This window comes from Myotis daubentonii, chromosome 4 (genome assembly GCF_963259705.1).
Source record: "Myotis daubentonii chromosome 4, mMyoDau2.1, whole genome shotgun sequence".
NCBI classification, from domain to species: domain Eukaryota; kingdom Metazoa; phylum Chordata; class Mammalia; order Chiroptera; family Vespertilionidae; genus Myotis; species Myotis daubentonii.
Window position 1 is genome coordinate 36,389,722 of NC_081843.1, and position 16,612 is coordinate 36,406,333.

The following is a 16,612-nucleotide window of genomic DNA, read 5'->3' on the forward strand; positions in this document are numbered from 1 at the left end:
TTCTTAAGTAACTTTAATTCAAAATAATATGTATTGTGGGATATTTTGCGGCGGCCTGCCCTGTTCCCATACAACACAAACGGAAAACTTTGGAAACATAAACTTAATTTATTTGGAAATGGCAAATAAGGCTGATTTTTTCACATTGATGCATCCTTCCAAAGTTTGCCACAGCTCCGCTGGGGACCCGGGTCGCTCAGAGGCACTGGGCGCTCTCCTCCGCCGATGGCCGCCCCTCGGGAGACCGTGCGTGGAGCGAAAGCTAATCCTCTCCGCTCCACCCTTCCCCGCCCCATCTCGCACCCTGAACCGGGCCAGCGGCGCCTGGGCATGCGCGAGGCATAGGCGCGCGGCGGGCGGGGCGGAGGCCCGAACGCCCCGTCAGTAAACCACCGAGAGGCGGAGACATCCCAGTTTCCTAGAGGAGACAGGTGTGTGCGGGGCGGGCAAGGGGTAGTGGGGGCAAGAAAAGAGGACCGACCCGGAAGCGAAACGGAGGCGCTTCCGTTCTTTGTTCTGTCCCTGGTGTGTGAGTCTGTGACAGTGTCCAGCGGGGCCTGGTTTGTGTCCGGACCCCCCAAGTCTTCCGTCCCTGCCTCCAGGGTGAGTCCGGCCGCCCTCGGGGCTCGCGGGGAGACGGAGGCGGTGGTCGCCGGGGAAGGACGTGGTGTCCGCGCCTCTGCGGCCCGTGGGGTCCCCGAGCCCGCCCGGAGCAGGGTGCCGAGGGCGCCGGTCCCCGACGCCGCTTCCCCGGGGACGCCCTTCCCCTGGGCGGTACCCGGCGAGGGAGGGGAGAAAGGGGCTGCGGTTCTGGCTTTGTGACTTAGCGCCTCGCTCGAGCGCTTCAAGGTCCGCTGTGGCTGTAGAAGGGTCCCTGCCTTTAAATCGCTGATGACAGCGACGCTCACTTGGCAGTTCTCCGAGACGCTTTTCATGGAGGTCTGCACCGTTCTTCGCGCCTGCGGCAGGAGAGGAGGTCTGATTTTACTTCCCTGGGTTTTAGGGTTAGAGAACAAGTTCTTCGAAGTGTGTGCATCCTTAGAACTAGGTCTGGGAGCGAGTGCAGACTCCGATTATGGGCGTCATTCTCTGGCGTCCAGTAAGTCGAGTCTTTTATGGTGAGTCGTACCACTCTTTGGCCCCCATTTGCAACTGTATTGGATACGCTTTTGGCGTGGGATGGAACAGAGATCCGGTGTTTACACTCGGAAGGGCATGTGTAAACTTCCAGAGGACGATCGATGCACGTGAAACTTAGGGACTAATTAGAGAAACTATAGGTATTTATCCCCAAGAAGAGATGTTTGTGGAGAGTGGGCATCCTTCGGTTTTGAACAATTGGGTGGAAGAAGATTCTATCGCTGAAGCTCCACGGGGCACGAGGCCTCTGTAAGGTGAAGGTCCAAGGGCCTGGGTTTTCAGCTTACCGTCTGGTGGCTAAGCTGTGCAGCCGTGGAACAGAAGGCACCCTTGCTGAAGTATTGAGAGTATCTAGCAAGTTAGCTGACAACGTTAGGAACTTTAGGAGACGTTCCTCACACTGAATGGGAGGTAGACCTGGAGAACTTTCAGTTCCCTTTCCACTTTCTTTAGCCGTGCAACACAAATACCAGTTGTGGTCTTAATTAGTATATTTTTAGCATGCATCTCCCCCCCCCCCCCTTATCTGTAAATACTTAGATTAGAAGTGGAGTTTATGTGAGTGTTTAAAATTCTTTTTTTCTTTTTTCCCCGTAATCGTACAGCATTGGCATCAACTAAAGTCAGAATTCCCAGGAACTTGAACAGAGGCTCCCAGTAATTGCTGCGGAGAGATAACTCCAAAGAAGGTGGGAAAGAATACAGCAGGTAAAGCTCTCCATGGCTCGTTTTCACCACCAGGTCATCTTTCTCAGTTCCCAGAAGCAGCTCCAGGGAGAGGAGTTGGCAGTGGAGCAGGGGAAGGGCCCTGCCTGCACCTGAAGCTGTGGGAGCACAATGGAGATTTATTTTTTTTTCTCTGTGAGAAGCATTGTTTACTGCTCTAGACACTGGGGACTTGTTCTCAACAATATGCCTTTGAGTTCCAGCTTTGGTTAACCCAGCTGCGAGAAGGGAGCATTGCCTTTTCTCTCTGGAGTCAGAGCCTCTGATTTTCTTTCTAAGGAGGGTTTGGATGGAGAGCTGGTTTACTGGGGATGTGTGCTTATAAACAGTCCTGGAAATTGTAAAGTTGGTTGATAGGAACAAAGAGATAGCTGGCTCTGAGACATTGTTTAAAGGGACCTAGCTGGGAGAGTGTTAGTGGTAAGAGGGTAGTTATCCACCTTGAGCTGGTGGGCCTGGCTCATACCTGATTCAATGCTTTTCAACCTGACTGGTGTGGATCAGTGGTTGAGCGTGGACCTATGAACTGGGAGGTCAGGACCCATGCCAGATTGTAGGGGCGTGCAGGTTTCTCTCATCATTGATGTTTCTATATCTCCCTCTCCCTTCCTCTCTGGAATCAATAAAAATATATATTTTTTAAAAATGCTTTTCACTGTGTAATGGTGTTGGTAGTGAACATTTTATACCCCTTTGTTGCCCAAAGACTAGAGTTCTCTGAACTCTCAGTGGCTCTCAGACCAGGCCCCTCCCCCCACTTAAAAAAATATATATTGATTTTTTTTTTTTTTTACAGAGAGGAAGGGAGAGGGATAGAGAGTTAGAAACATCAATGAGAGAGAAACATTGATCAGCTGCCTCCTGCACACCCCCTACTGGGGATGTGCCTGCAACCAAGGTACATGCCCTTGACTGGAATTGAACCTGAGACCCTTCAGTCCACAGGCCAATGCTCTATCCACTAAGCCAAACCAGTTAGGGCGGGCCCCTCCTCTTTTTATGCCTATGTGAATGCAGCAGTCTGTGATGATACAGCAAATATTGTTCCTGGCTTTTTACTCCTTTTAGTAGAGCTTTGCAATATAGTTGGCACTCAGCTTTGTTGTTATATGAGCAAGTAAGTAAAGAGATGGGGGGTAAACAAAATCCAGAGTGTTGTGTGTGTTTTTTCCTTACTTGAGGATAAGGATGCTCGGGTGGCTACTGCATCTATTCTAGATCTGTTTCTTTATTTATTTGAAAGAGACAGAGGAAGGGGGAAGGAGAGAAACATTGATTTGTTGTTCCACTTATTTATACATTCATTGGTTGCTTCTTGTATGTGCCCTGACCGTGGATCAAATCTGCAACCTTGGTGTATTAGGATGGCATTCTAACTCACTGAGCTACCCGGTCAGGGTCTAGATCTGTTGATTCTTGCCACTGTATTCAGTGAAGTGGAAACTTTTACCTGAGGTCACACCTTAGATTAGGTGTTAATGTTACATTTTATTCGCTAGGGCCAGAGAAAAGATCTATATTGCTTGTTGTAGTATCTGTGTATTGGGGACATTAGTAAGGATAAAAACAGAGTAATCAGTAATCGTATTTTTAAAAAAGTATTGGTCCCTGCTTCAGGGATTTATATTCTGACCCAAGGAAATGTATTAGGAGAGAAGGGAGATAAAAAGAAAGTTGGCTGCTACCATCTCAGTGAGAGGAAACAGCAACTAGGACTAGTCTTTTATTTACTTACTAGTGGCCCGGTGCACGGATTCATGCACATTGAAAGGAAATTAATTAGAAGAAATATTTCAATATCGCTATTCACCCTTTCTCTATAATAGAAGTGTCAACCAAATTCACAGTCAGCAGTGACAGATCAAAACAAGCATGTGATTGGTGCCAGCGAGAGCTTTATATGTATTGTGCATGCGTGAGTCACCTTAGCCTTTTACATATATAGAAAGTAAACTTGCTTAATTAGACCTGCTTTCTGATGTAGCTAAACTTTTTCCAGCCCAGTGAAGCACCCCAACTTCTCTTTCAGGTCATTGTCAGCAACACAGCAGTAAACATCAACATGAAGCACGTTATTATAGATCACACAGGGAGAACAAAGGGTAAAATATTTAACTGCAGCAGTGTTTGACTATATTCTGCGCAGTGAGAAAACCTGAAGTCATTTTCAAGGTCCACCATTTCTTCTTTTCAGTCGGGTCAAGTTTCTAAACTTTCTAGATCTCCATTTTCTAACTAATGAAAAGAAAATAGGATTCCACCGAGTCTCCTATCTACCTACTCCAAGACTTCTGTGAGGATCAAGTGAGATGAGGCATGGAAAAACACTTCACAGACATTTGGTTAAAGTGTGAAATGTTTGTACCTGGCTATAAAGCAAATCATGTTCCTGGGCTAAAGAAACTGTAAGGAGGCTAGTCGTCACTAGGGAGAGGAAGCCAGGCATTGCTATGTGATGCCATTACCTGGACAGTTCGACACTTAACATATTAGCCTTTTATATATGTAGATTTTTATTATTATTATTATTATTATTATTATTCTTTAGTCCTCACTCAAGGGTATTTTTTTTCCAGATTTTCAAACAGAATGGAAGGGCGAGTGGAAGGGGGTAGGGGAGAGAGAAACATCCACGTGAGAGAGACACATTGATCGGTTGCCTCCCACATGCTCCCCGACTGGACAGGGGATCAATCCACAACTGAGGTACATACCCTTAGCCAGGAATTGAACCCTGAACCCGTTGGTCCAATGCTCTAACCACTGAGCCAAAGCAACCAGGGCTGGGACTAGTCTTTTAGATTCGGGTGAATATATACACCCAGTCCCTGTAATGAGATTCAGGAAGACCACAAAAAGGGCTCAAATTCTTCGACAGTATTCTACCTATGACTGGGACTGAAAGCAGAAAACCATTTTAGAAAGAAAGGGGAGGAAGAATTTACCTCATTTAATTTAATAGAGCTGTTTGACCTAGTTCTGTGAAACAGGTGTTGTTTCCCCAGGTTTTTTAAAATGAGAGAGAGTACTCATTAAGTTTCTCTGATCTCTGTTATTTGGGTGCTCTTTCATGGTCCCTTTTCCTCTAATTATGACAGCTAAATTTAATATAACAGCTAGAAACCTAATAAAGTGTTTTTTTTCTCCTGCCAATTCTAGTGTTTATTTATTTATTTATTATTAATTGAATCTTTATTCAGATTATCACAGTTGTTCCTCTTTCCCCCCCCCCCATAACTCCCCTCCACCCAGTACCCACCCCACCCTCCTCCCTCACTCCCCATCCACTGTCCTCATCCATAGGTGCACGATTTTTGTCCAATCTCTTCCCTCTCCCCTCACCCCTTTCCCCCGCAAGAATAGCCAGTCCACTCCCTTTCTATGCCCCTGATTCTATTATAATCACCAGTTCATTCTGTTCATCAGATTATTCACTTGATTTTCAGATTCACTTGTTGATAGATGTGTATTTGTTGTTCATAATTTGTATCTTTACCTTTTTCTTCTTCCTCTTCTTAAAGGATACCTTTCAGCATTTCATATAATACTGGTTTGGTGGTGATGAACTCCTTTAGCTTTTCCTTATCTGTGAAGCTCGTTATCTGACCTTCAGTTCTGAATGATAGCTTTGCTGGATAAAGTAATCTTGGTTGTAGGTTCTTGGCATTCATCACTTTGAATATTTCTTGCCACTCCCTTCTGGCCTGCAAAGTTTCTGTTGAGAAATCAGCTGACATTCGTATGGGTACTCCCTTGTAGGTGACTGACTTTCTTTCTCTTGCTGCTTTTAAGATTCTCTCTTTGTCTTTTGCTCTTGGCATTTTAATTATGTTGTGTCTTGGTGTGGTCCTCTTTGGATTCCTTTTGTTTGGGGTTCTCTGCGCTTCCTGGACTTGTAAGTCTATTTCTTTCACCAGGTAGGGGAAGTTTTCTGTCAATATTTCTTCAAATAGGTTTTCAATATCTTGCTCTCTCTCTTCTTCTGGCACCCCTATAATTCTGATGTTGGTATGTTTGAAGCTGTCCCAGAGGCTCCTTACACTATCTTCGTATTTTTGGATTCTTTTTTCATTTTGCTTTTCTGGTTGGGTGTTTTTTGCTTCTTTGTATTTCAAATCGTTGACTTGATTCTTGCGATTCTCTGGTCTGCTGTTGGGAGTCTGTATAATATTCTTTATTTCAGTCAGTGTATGCTTAATTTCTAGTTGGTCCTTTATCACAACATCGAGGGTCTTATTAGATTTCTTGTAGATCTCATTAAGTTTATCGGCAGTTTCTACAAAATTCTTGAAAAACGTTAAAAGTGTGGTTTTGAACTCTATATCCAGTAGTTTGCTTTCCTCCATTTCTGTCATTTGTGTCCTTTTTCTTTGTCTCCGCATTTTTTATGCTTCCCTGTGTTGATAAAGTGGTTTTCTGTGCTAAGTGTCCTCTAGGGCCCAGTGGTTCAGCCTCCCCGATTACCTGAAGAGGACACTCTTGGTGCACCCCCTTGTGGTCTTTGTGTAGTCTTGTTGTAGTTAAGCCTTGATTGTTGTAGATATCACTGGGAGGAATTGACCTCCAGGCCAATTGGCTGTGAGAATCAGCTGTGTCTGCAGTGGGAGAACTTCTGTGCTGGAGACATGCCTCTGGGGCAAGACTTGTTTCAATGGGGCTTTGGTGCTCACTGAGTCTGCCCCCTGAGTATGTCCTTTATGGTTCCATGGAGCTGTAAACTGGATGGTCCCACTCTGACCTCTGGGTTTCCTGGCTCCTGGATCTCTAGGGAGGTGCTAATCTAGCCTCTGCCTTAGGCTATCCAGCAAAAGCCTCCCTGCAGGGTTTGGGCTGGGTGGGTCCCACAGGATCAACAGGGCGGGGCTAGCAGTTATGGCTGCTCTCAGTCCTGCTCTCAGAGGCCCTGCTTCTCAATGTCCCGGTAATGGCTGCAAGCCCCTCCGAGAGAAAGCTGCCCTTGAGTTCCGACCGATGCCAGAGAGTCCCGCTTCTCCCGTATGAGTCTGGGTCCCTAGAGACTCGCCCGGAACTGGAGGTCAGAGCCTGAGACTCCCTCCCGATTGAAAACAAGAACCGTGCCCTCAGCCGCCAGCCCGCTCTGCATGCACCTCCGCACCTTAGTATTTTACTTCCGCACTGTGCCTCCTCTGAGTCTCGGTATGCTTTTCTCTTTCCTTCTAGTTGTAGAATTTCCACTCAGCCAGCCTTCCTGTGGTTCTGGATGATGTCTGTTCTGTCTTTTGTATTTTTGAAGTGGTTGTTTGAGGCAGCAAACTCCTGTGTTCACCTATGCCGCCATCTTGGTTTCTCCAATTCTAGTGTTTATGAGGGTTTTTCTCTCTCTCTTCTATAAACAAATAGCTTTCTCCATTATCCCAAATATTTTTTTAAGTATATTTTTATTTCAGAGTGGAAGGGAGAGAGAAAGAAACATTGATGAGAGAGAATCATTGATCAGCTGCCTCTTGCATGCCCACACTGGGGAATCCAGCCAGCAACCTGGGCATGTGCCTGACTGGGATCAGACTATGACCTTCCGGTTTATAGGTCCATGCTCAACCACTGAGCCATACCGGTTGGGCCCAAATATTCTTCCTACCCCCCCACCCCCAAATATTCTTAAAATGTGTATGATGCTTACACATTTTGCAATCTGTATGTGTACTTTTTTTTCACTTTACTCTGATATTTTTCATTTGGATAGTTGCTTAGTATTTCATTCCATTAATATCATTATTTGGCACTGGTATTCTCCGTTTTTTGTTGTTATAAATATCCCTCACTTTCTGTGCAGAGCCAAAGGTAGGATATTGTCAAGGAACTTTTAGTGATTCTCCTGTAATCTCAGTACAGGGAGTAGGAGTAAGTATATTCACCAAGGTCTTAAAGACTAGCCCCAGTTGCTGCATTTTCTCTCATTGTTCTTGGGTACTAACTAAAATGCTAGTTCCCCTCTCTGTATTCAGGAGGTGGGTTGTGTGTGTTTTTAAATCTTTTAACCTTGAACTTTTGCTTCTGCAGTGCTTCCTCTTTCTCATTCAGAAAACCTATTTCCTGCTGAGTCTGCAAATAGGAGACCAGAGACAGGAGCTTCTGGCCTTACCCATGGAAACTCAGGCTGATCATGCATCTCAGGAACCTCAGTCCCTGCTTGAGAGTGGTATGGAATAGGGGATTCATTTATTCTTTTATTCAGTCATTCAACAGTCATCTATTGAAATTTCAGGTACTAGGATAACTGTTAGAATCCTGATATGATTAAGGTCTGTGGGTTCCTTGTGCAAGATTACGAAAACTGTGACAGTCACCAAATTCCATTTTCTAGGGGCTTTGTAGCAGCCAACAGTGTTTTGGGATTTGTAGATCCTGGGGGATGGAGTGTTATGTCTTCAGTTAGGAATGGGGTGAAGCTCCTAGTTTTCCTCTGGTCTAAGAGAACTTCATGCGGTAGTTTGAATTCAGTGATGTGGCGAATGATGGAAGGGATATGAGCAGGACAGCCTGTGTTTCTGGCCAAGTTTGGGAGAATGGACAAGAACATATTCATCACTAATTATAGGACTGGGCAACTTTCATTGAGAGTAGAGTGACTGGAGAGGAGGAAGGGACTGAGGGCAGAGCAGAGAGCAAGAATCAATAAGGCTTTAGACATCTCTCTTTAGGATGTGCCCACACTAATTGTGCCTGTTATAAGCACCCTTAGTAGCTGCAGAGGAAGTGAGCTTAAAAATGTCAGAGGAATGGGTCCGAGGTTGTCCCAGGACCCTATGAGTTTTCTATAAGTTGGGAGGCCAGACAGCAGCAGATAGACTCTCTCATAGGCCCTTTTATTGTCCTCAGGGCTTCCTTCCTCAAAAGTTCCCACATTTTCCAACAAGGACAGTCTGGGGGATGAGATGCTGGCAGCTGCACTCCTAAAGGCCAAGTCCCAGGTAAGCTGTGGTCCCCTTACCTTCTTTTCCGTTCCCATTTTATGGACATTTTTGGTACAGCAACATCCCAGGCAATGCCCCAACCGCAATTCACTCCATCAGGACTGTGGGCCTTTCCTGCAGAGTAAGACTTTCTTTCTTGGACTGTCATCGCTCTTCACCCTAATTACCTTTCCCCAGATTCCCAAATATTATTCAGCCCCATCTCAAATTATTTTTTTGGTGCTGCCAGTCCTACTCCTGAAATTGCATGCAGGAATGTGTTGTTTCAGGAGTTGGTGACATTTGAGGATGTGGCTGTGTACTTTATCCGGAAGGAGTGGAAGCGTTTGGAGCCTGCTCAGAGGGATCTCTATAGAGATGTGATGCTGGAGAATTATGGGAATGTATTCTCATTGGGTAAGGAGTTAATGCTTTTTCAATAAAACTCCCTTGGCATTTCTTTGCTTCCTTATTTGCTAATAACAGTTGAGTCAGTGAAAATAATTAACTAAGGACTGACTTAGTCTCAGAAAATTCTAACAGTAATTATAGTAACTCCCATTTGTATAGTACTTTGCAGTTTATAAAGAGGTTCCGTATATATATTCTCTTACTTAATCTTCACAGTAATAGCCGTGGAAGTAGCAAGAATTATCCTCATTTTATAGGTGAGGAAAGGGAGGTCAGAGGTCTTAAGTGTTTTACACATGGTCCTATAGCTGGTTGGTGGCAGCTCAAGCCCTGGTCTTTTAAGTCCAAATATGATGCTTTTTCCCTTGCTATTCTTAGAATTTAACATATAATCCAGAGACTTTTCCAAAAGATTAGCATATTGGGATCCCTGAACTTGTGAAGTACTGGTCTGTGCCCAAGTGAACATTCTGGAACTCTGTCTATCTCCTTCCCTTGTCTGTTGAACTGCCTCAAGGGACTTGTTGGTTTGTTCATGATCTAATGCAACTGCTGCTCTGGTAGAAATTTTAATTTGGTATAGGGAGCAGTAATCTTTTTAACCTTTAGTCTGTAGACTGTTAATTCCTTGTCTCTTTCCTACTTTCAGTGAAAACACTTTCCTGAGCAGTGCCAGGTCTTCCCAACTCCTAATTGAGACCTCCCTGACATTTCCTTTCTGTGCCCTGCAGATCCTAGGTCTGGGATTGAGCTCTGGGCCTGCTTGATATGAGCAGGATAAAATCTTGTTCCATGTTTTTTCCCATGAGCAGTATTCCCATTTCTGTGTTGTTGTGTTGTGTTTTTTTTTTAATCTTCATCCGAGGAATGAGGATATTTTTTCCATTGATCTTTTTTTTTTTTTTAATATGTTTTATTGATTTTCTACAGAGAGGAAGGGAGAGGGATAGAGAGTTAGAAACATCGATGAGAGAGAAACATTGATCAGCCGCCTCCTGCATGCCCCCCACTGGGGATGTGCCTGCAACCAAGGTACATGCCCTTGACCGGAATCGAACCCGGGACCCTTGAGTCCGCAGGCCGACGCTCTATCCACTGAGCCAAACCGGTTCTGGCCATTGATCTTTTTTTAGACCATATGGAAGGGAGGGGGGCAAGGGAGGAGAGAGAGAGAAACAGCGATGTGAGAGAGATACATTGATTGGTTGCTTCCCAAACACGCCCTGATTGGGGCTGGGGATCGAACCTGCAACCCAGGTATGTGCCCTTGACTGGGCATCAAACCTGAGATCCTCTGGTGTGCAGGCTGATGCTCTAACCACTGAGCTTGCCAACCAGGGCTTCTGTTTCTGTATTTTGACATATCTAGGGTGAGGAAGAGCTGAGGGTCCTGGATTTGAAGGGAATTAAAAACAGAGAGATTCTGAAAGGTACCTGTTCAGGTGAGGGAGGAATAGCTATTTCTGTTCCTAACACTTTTTTATTGACAGCCTAAAAATGCTAATATCTAGACCCTTTATAGTTATTTTCTGTGTGTGAAGTTCCCTTTATTTCTAAGACAGTGAAAATAGAGCAATCAAATATGGAAATTGTTTACGTATTCTCATATCATAGCGTAGCCTTCTAGGCCTAAGGCCCAGAAATGGACTTTTGCCTGTTTCCTGAATTTGACATATGTGGCACAGCTACAAACAAGTATTCTTTTCACCTAGGGCTGTAGGGGGTCACTAATGACGTCAAACTTGGTGTTCCTTCCTGCTCTGCTACTGTTTCTCAACACCTTCCCCACTTTTCTTAAACAGTTCTGGTAGTCACCATCTCCCAAATTATATCTATAGTCTTTAACCCCTCCGAGGACTTTCTCACTTCATTAAACAACATGTTCCTCCCTGCCTCTACCTGATCCATTCTCTCCTTACAATCCAATTTTCTCTATACTTCTAGCTGTTATCTCATTTTTGCTTCCTGCCTTTCTCCTTCCCTGTTTCCTCTTCTCTTATTTTGCCTTAGCTACACACAGCCTGGGCAGATAAGAGGCATGCCCATGATTATCCTGTCCTCTGGTTTTGATTTTTCCACAAGGAACCAGTGATGTTTGTATTTTGTATTGTGCCAGATGGTGAGACCAGAACTGAGCATGACCAAGAAATTTCTGAAGATACAGAATCAGATGGGTTGCTATTGGGAAGATTCCAAAAGGATATTTCTCAGGGTCTTAAGTTTGAAGAAGCCTATGAAAAAGAAGTCAGTCTCAAGAGGCAGCTGGGGAACTCTTCTGGAGAAAAACTGCATAGGAAGATACAAGATTTTGGTCAAGTGACAGTTGAAGAAAAGCTAACCCCCATGATAGAGAGAAGTGAGAAATATAATGATTTTGGGAACAGCTTCACTGTGAGTTCCAACCTTATTTCACATCAGAGACTTTCTGTGGGAGACAGACCCCATAAGTGTGATGAATGTAGCAAGAGCTTTAATCGAACTTCAGACCTTATTCAACATCAGAGAATTCACACTGGGGAAAAACCCTATGAATGTAGTGAATGTGGGAAGGCTTTCAGCCAGAGCTCACATCTGATTCAGCATCAGAGAATCCACACTGGAGAGAAACCTTATGAATGTAATGATTGTGGGAAGACCTTCAGTTGTAGCTCTGCTCTCATTCTACATAGAAGGATCCACACTGGAGAAAAACCTTATGAATGTAACGAGTGTGGGAAAACCTTTAGCTGGAGCTCCACCCTTACTCATCATCAGAGAATCCACACTGGAGAGAAACCGTATGCTTGTAATGAATGTGGGAAAGCCTTCAGTAGAAGCTCTACCCTCATTCATCACCAGAGAATCCACACTGGAGAGAAGCCCTATGAATGTAATGAGTGTGGGAAGGCCTTCAGCCAGAGCTCACACCTCTACCAGCACCAGAGAATCCACACTGGAGAGAAGCCCTATGAATGTATGGAATGTGGAGGAAAGTTTACCTATAGTTCAGGCCTTATTCAGCATCAAAGAATTCACACAGGGGAGAATCCCTATGAATGTAACGAGTGTGGGAAAGCCTTTAGGTATAGTTCAGCTCTTGTTCGCCATCAGAGAATTCACACTGGAGAGAAGCCTTTGAATGTAATGGGAATGAGCAAAAGTTCTCTCAGAGTTACTGCTGAATTAAATATCAGAGAGTCAACTTGAAAGAGAGCCACACACCTGTTTTTCTCACTTCCTCTGCGCCTGAAGACCCCCTGCCTTACTATAAAAGTATGAACAACTTAGGATGTGTCCCTTCTGATGCGAATCTTCCACCTTAGAGAATGGGGAAAATTGGGCAAGTCATCCTGGCACAGTGATTAGCAGCCTGGTCAGTTTCCCCAGGAACAATACCAGCCTTAAAAAATTAGGAGGCAAGCAGCAGATTAAGTGCTGGAAATGGAGGGAAGCTCTGGGACCAATTACCTTCCGTTACGGAAGGGAGTTTGCACTAGACCGTATTTCTCATACCAAGGGAGCCTTTCTTACCAAGGTGAGGGTGGAAGCACAGTAGGAGTAAAATTCTAAGGATTCCTCTATTGGAGTCAGTATAGTCAGCACAGATGGCAGTGGGAAGAATGTTCTGGGTCCTGTTACTTACTGAGAAAGGGGAAAGGAATTTCAAATGCGTTGAAGTAACTACAAGCTGTTAAAAAAAGAAATAGAAAGGGGAAAGGATGCTGTACGTGGAAGCCACTGTTACTAATCCAGCTTTAAGTTTTGATAAGGAAATAGGGTGATGAGGGATTTGTTATTTGATTGGGGGTGAGGAGTTTCTGAAAGCATTCTGGCAATTTTGTTGGAGAACCCAGGACTAACTGGGAAATACAACTAATCAGTGAGTCTAACATGAGGAAATGGATCAAAAGCATTTAGCATTAGTCTTTGTTTTCTTTCCTCTTCTCTCCCTCTTCCTCACCACTCCTGTGATAAAAAGTTATTTAATTAAAACCCTAGTGACTAAGGATGCTTTTAAGGAGCTTGCTCAGCCAGCTTGCCCTGCCCTCTGTCACCTATGACCTGTGACATCTGGCCCAGCAGCCAAACTTCTGACCCCACCTCTGACTTCAACAGCAGAGAATGAATGCAAACAAAGCAAAGCCCAGAGAAGGAAGGCTCTGGCCTGTGCCTGGTGGCAGGGCTCCTTGCTGGGTTAAGATGGAGCTCCTGAATTTACCAGCTGAAGGGATGACCTCATGATGTTTTCCCGATCCTGCTCATCCTGTAGCATAAATGAAGTGCACTATTAAACAGAATAGTTTTTCAGAAGGAGGGCTTGAGTGTGTTTTTGTGTAGGGGCCAAGTTTATTTTAGTTTAAACAGTGACTGTAAATGGAATCTAAAAATTAACCTTAAAAAATTTTTATAGCCAACCATTTCTCTCTTAATCACAAACATGTGACCTCTTTCCCTCAGGACTCCCATTATATTCCTCTAGATCAGTGGTTCTCAACCTGTGGGCCGTGACCCCTTTGGGGGTCAAACGACCCTTTCACAGGGGTCGCCTAAGACCATCAGAAAACACATATATAATTACATATTGTTTTTGTGATTAATTACTATGTTTTAATAATGTTCAATTTGTAACAATGAAAATACATCCTGCATATCAGATATTTACATTATGATTCATAACAGTAGCAAAATTACAGTTATGAAGTAGCAACGAAAATAATTTTATGGTTGGGGGTCACCACAACATGAGGAACTCTATTAAAGGGTCGCCGCATTAGGAAGGTTGAGAACCACTGCTCTAGATACTATAGACTATTCCATCATTTACACAATTTCTCCCACCTTTATATCCACATACAGGTTTCCTTGTGCTGCATATCATTCTGTGTGGTATGATACTTAAAATCAGCAACTAAAGCTAGAAGGGTTACTGGGCGTTGGATCCCTGATAAGAGCTTACTTGGATGTTCGGTAGCAATGGGCATATTTAGATTTTAAGTTTATTGTTGAAAGTATTGCAGATGTCCCCTTTATTTCCCCCCATTGACCTCTTCCTCACTCCTTCCCCCTCTCTAAGCCTTCACTGCAGTATGCATGGGTTTTGCATATATGCATATAAGTTCTTTGGTTAATCCCTTCCCACTCCACCCCCCCCCTCCCCTTCCCTCTGCGAATCCTCAGTCTGTTGCATGCTAACAAAAAAGTCTAATGGAGAGGATGTGGAAATGTTTGGAACTCTATGAAAAATGTTGGATCATGTATTATGATCACCTAATGTGTTTTAAATTTCTTTCCCTTTCTGTGGGACCTGAGACTGATTGCGGGCCATTACATGAAAAATGTTTTTTAAAAATGTCTCGAACTATTTTCATAACATTTTATTCACCTCATTTCCCTGATTATTCCTATTCCCATCAATTCCTCTTAATCCTAACTGAGCAATCCTTAATGTATATGATACCCGTTTGTGTCGGTGAGCCCATTTATTTCCAAGGCCTCCACTGTTCGACGCAAGTAAGTTTTAAATCTGCAGGTGTGGTACTGGTCTCTCCCAAACTCCAGTCTTGGGTCTCCGGCAGACTGCAAGGCATTTACACTTGGATCTTTTAAAAAGTTTCAAATGATGTGTTTCAAATTAGATATGTCTTCCCCATCAATGCCCCCTCTCAAAATTTTTTCAAACCTCTCAGAGTCATAACTTCTGAGTTTTTATTTTTAAATATATATTTTTACTGATTTCAGAGAGGGAGAGAGAGATAGAAACATAAATGATAAGAGAGAATCGTTGATCGGCTGCCTCCTGCACGCCCCCTACTGGGGATGGAGCCCACGACCTGGGCATGTGCCCTTGACCGGAATCGAACCCTGCACCCTTCAGTCCGAAGGCTGACGCTCTATCCACTGAGCCAAACCAGCTAGGGCACTCCTGTGTTTTTAAATTATTTGTATTCTTCATCTAACCAACATCAATCCTGTGCAGGTTCAGTGAGCATGCAGTAGAAAGATAAGAGATTATCAGAGGGGAAGTTTTCAGAGTTGAGATCATGGAGGAAGTGGGATTTCCAAGTGATGGTAATAATAGATGACATATGCATATACTGTACCTGGCCCCTTTCCAAATGTTTTTCATGTATTAAATTATTTAATCCTCACTGTGACCTGTGTGTAAGACAGTTGTTAGTATGATCCCATTTTACAGACGAAACAATTGGACTTGCCCAGTGAGATATAACAATGAGCTCAGGGTTCTACTTAGTGGAGGCTGGGCCTCAGGTAGATGGCTTGGATGTGAGATGGGGAGGCACCCACCTCTGAAGAGAACCTTATCTAGACAATGATCTTGTCCTGCCAGTTATGATTCTACAATCTCCATAGTTCGTCCTCTTCATTTCCATTGCTGTTAACTTGAGTTCAGGTCTTCATTCCCCCCTGAATTATATAGTCTCCTAATGGATTGATATCTTCATTTTCTCTCACTACAAATCACTCCCCAAAGCACTATACCCAATTTTTCACTTCTTTATCAAAATGTTTCAGTGGCTGCTCTTCTTACAGAATAAAATTCAAACCCTTTATGTAGCTTTATGTAGTCAAGGCTTTCCTTGAGCTGGTTGCCACATAAATGTATGGTCTTAATTCTTAGTGCTCCTCTTCACACATCTGAAAATCAAATGTGTGAAAAGCCAGAGCTGGCAGAGGAGTAAAAACATATTTTAGTCAGAACGATTGCAATAGGGGGAAAGAGACCTCCATAAGAATCGGGCCCTGCCCTCTCCAGGTGGCTCAGTTGGTTGGAACATCATCCTGTGCCCCAAAGGGTTTTGGGTTCGATCCCTATTCAGGGCAAGTAGGAGAGGTACCGATCAATGTTTCTCCCCTGCTCCCCATTCCTCTTTCTAACATCAATTAGAAAAGACACAAAAACATGTCCTTGGGTGAGGATAAAAACAAAAGAACTGGCCTAATTCTGAATCCAGCATGGCCAAGTGGGATTTATAGCTAAGGAGCAAGGGTGGGGGTCAGTGGATGACCATTTTCTAAGAGGAAACATTCAGGGGTGAGAGGGGTTTGGGCTAAACTGACCTAATAGGATCCTTGCTGAAGACAGGCCAGGTTGGTTAGACGTTGCTATGAACTGATCTGGAGGATGGGGGACTTGCTAAAGTGAGCGTAGAAGGTTCAGGATCCTGAGTAAGATTTAGTTAAGCAAAGAATCTTGTCACATCAAATAGCAAGATTATAACAAGGCCACATACAAACTTACGTTCATGACCATGAACTTGTTTGCTCAACAGTGTACCCATTATCTTGCTCCAGTTCCTCACATGCAATCAATAAAAATCGGAGTCCAATGCCCTACCCGGTTTGGCTCAGTGGATAGAGCGTCGGCCTGCAGACTGAAGGGTCCCAGGTTCGATTCCGGTCAAGGGCATGTACCTTGGTTG

At 44.1% G+C, this 16,612-nt stretch overlaps 1 protein-coding gene across 5 annotated transcripts; it reads left to right on the forward strand.

Annotated features, from left to right (window-relative positions):
• Positions 1-448: 448 nt before the first annotated feature.
• Positions 449-13,481, forward strand: ZNF3 (zinc finger protein 3). 5 transcript variants are annotated; one of them, XM_059691776.1, is made up of 7 exons: positions 482-603; positions 1,004-1,118; positions 1,746-1,848; positions 7,909-8,026; positions 8,707-8,798; positions 9,071-9,197; positions 11,308-13,481. In XM_059691776.1, exons 4-7 carry the CDS (start codon positions 7,972-7,974, stop codon positions 12,375-12,377), a joined length of 1,344 nt encoding a protein of 447 aa, XP_059547759.1. In that variant the 5' UTR covers positions 482-603; positions 1,004-1,118; positions 1,746-1,848; positions 7,909-7,971; the 3' UTR covers positions 12,378-13,481. The 5 variants fall into 5 exon arrangements, with proteins under 5 accessions (XP_059547754.1, XP_059547758.1, XP_059547759.1 ...); XM_059691773.1 differs by having other exon boundaries at positions 483-603; positions 7,888-8,026; XM_059691771.1 differs by lacking the exon at positions 1,004-1,118 and having other exon boundaries at positions 449-603; positions 7,888-8,026.
• The last annotated feature ends 3,131 nt before the right edge of the window (positions 13,482-16,612 follow it).

Coding starts and splice junctions, on each gene's coding strand:
- ZNF3 (XM_059691771.1), top strand. CDS start 7,972: ATGGAAACTCAGGCTGATCATGCATCTCAGGAACCTCAGTCCCTGCTT. Junction 8,799..9,070: donor TCCTAAAGGCCAAGTCCCAG/GTAAGCTGTGGT, acceptor GTGTTGTTTCAG/GAGTTGGTGACATTTGAGGA. Junction 9,198..11,307: donor TGGGAATGTATTCTCATTGG/GTAAGGAGTTAA, acceptor GTATTGTGCCAG/ATGGTGAGACCAGAACTGAG.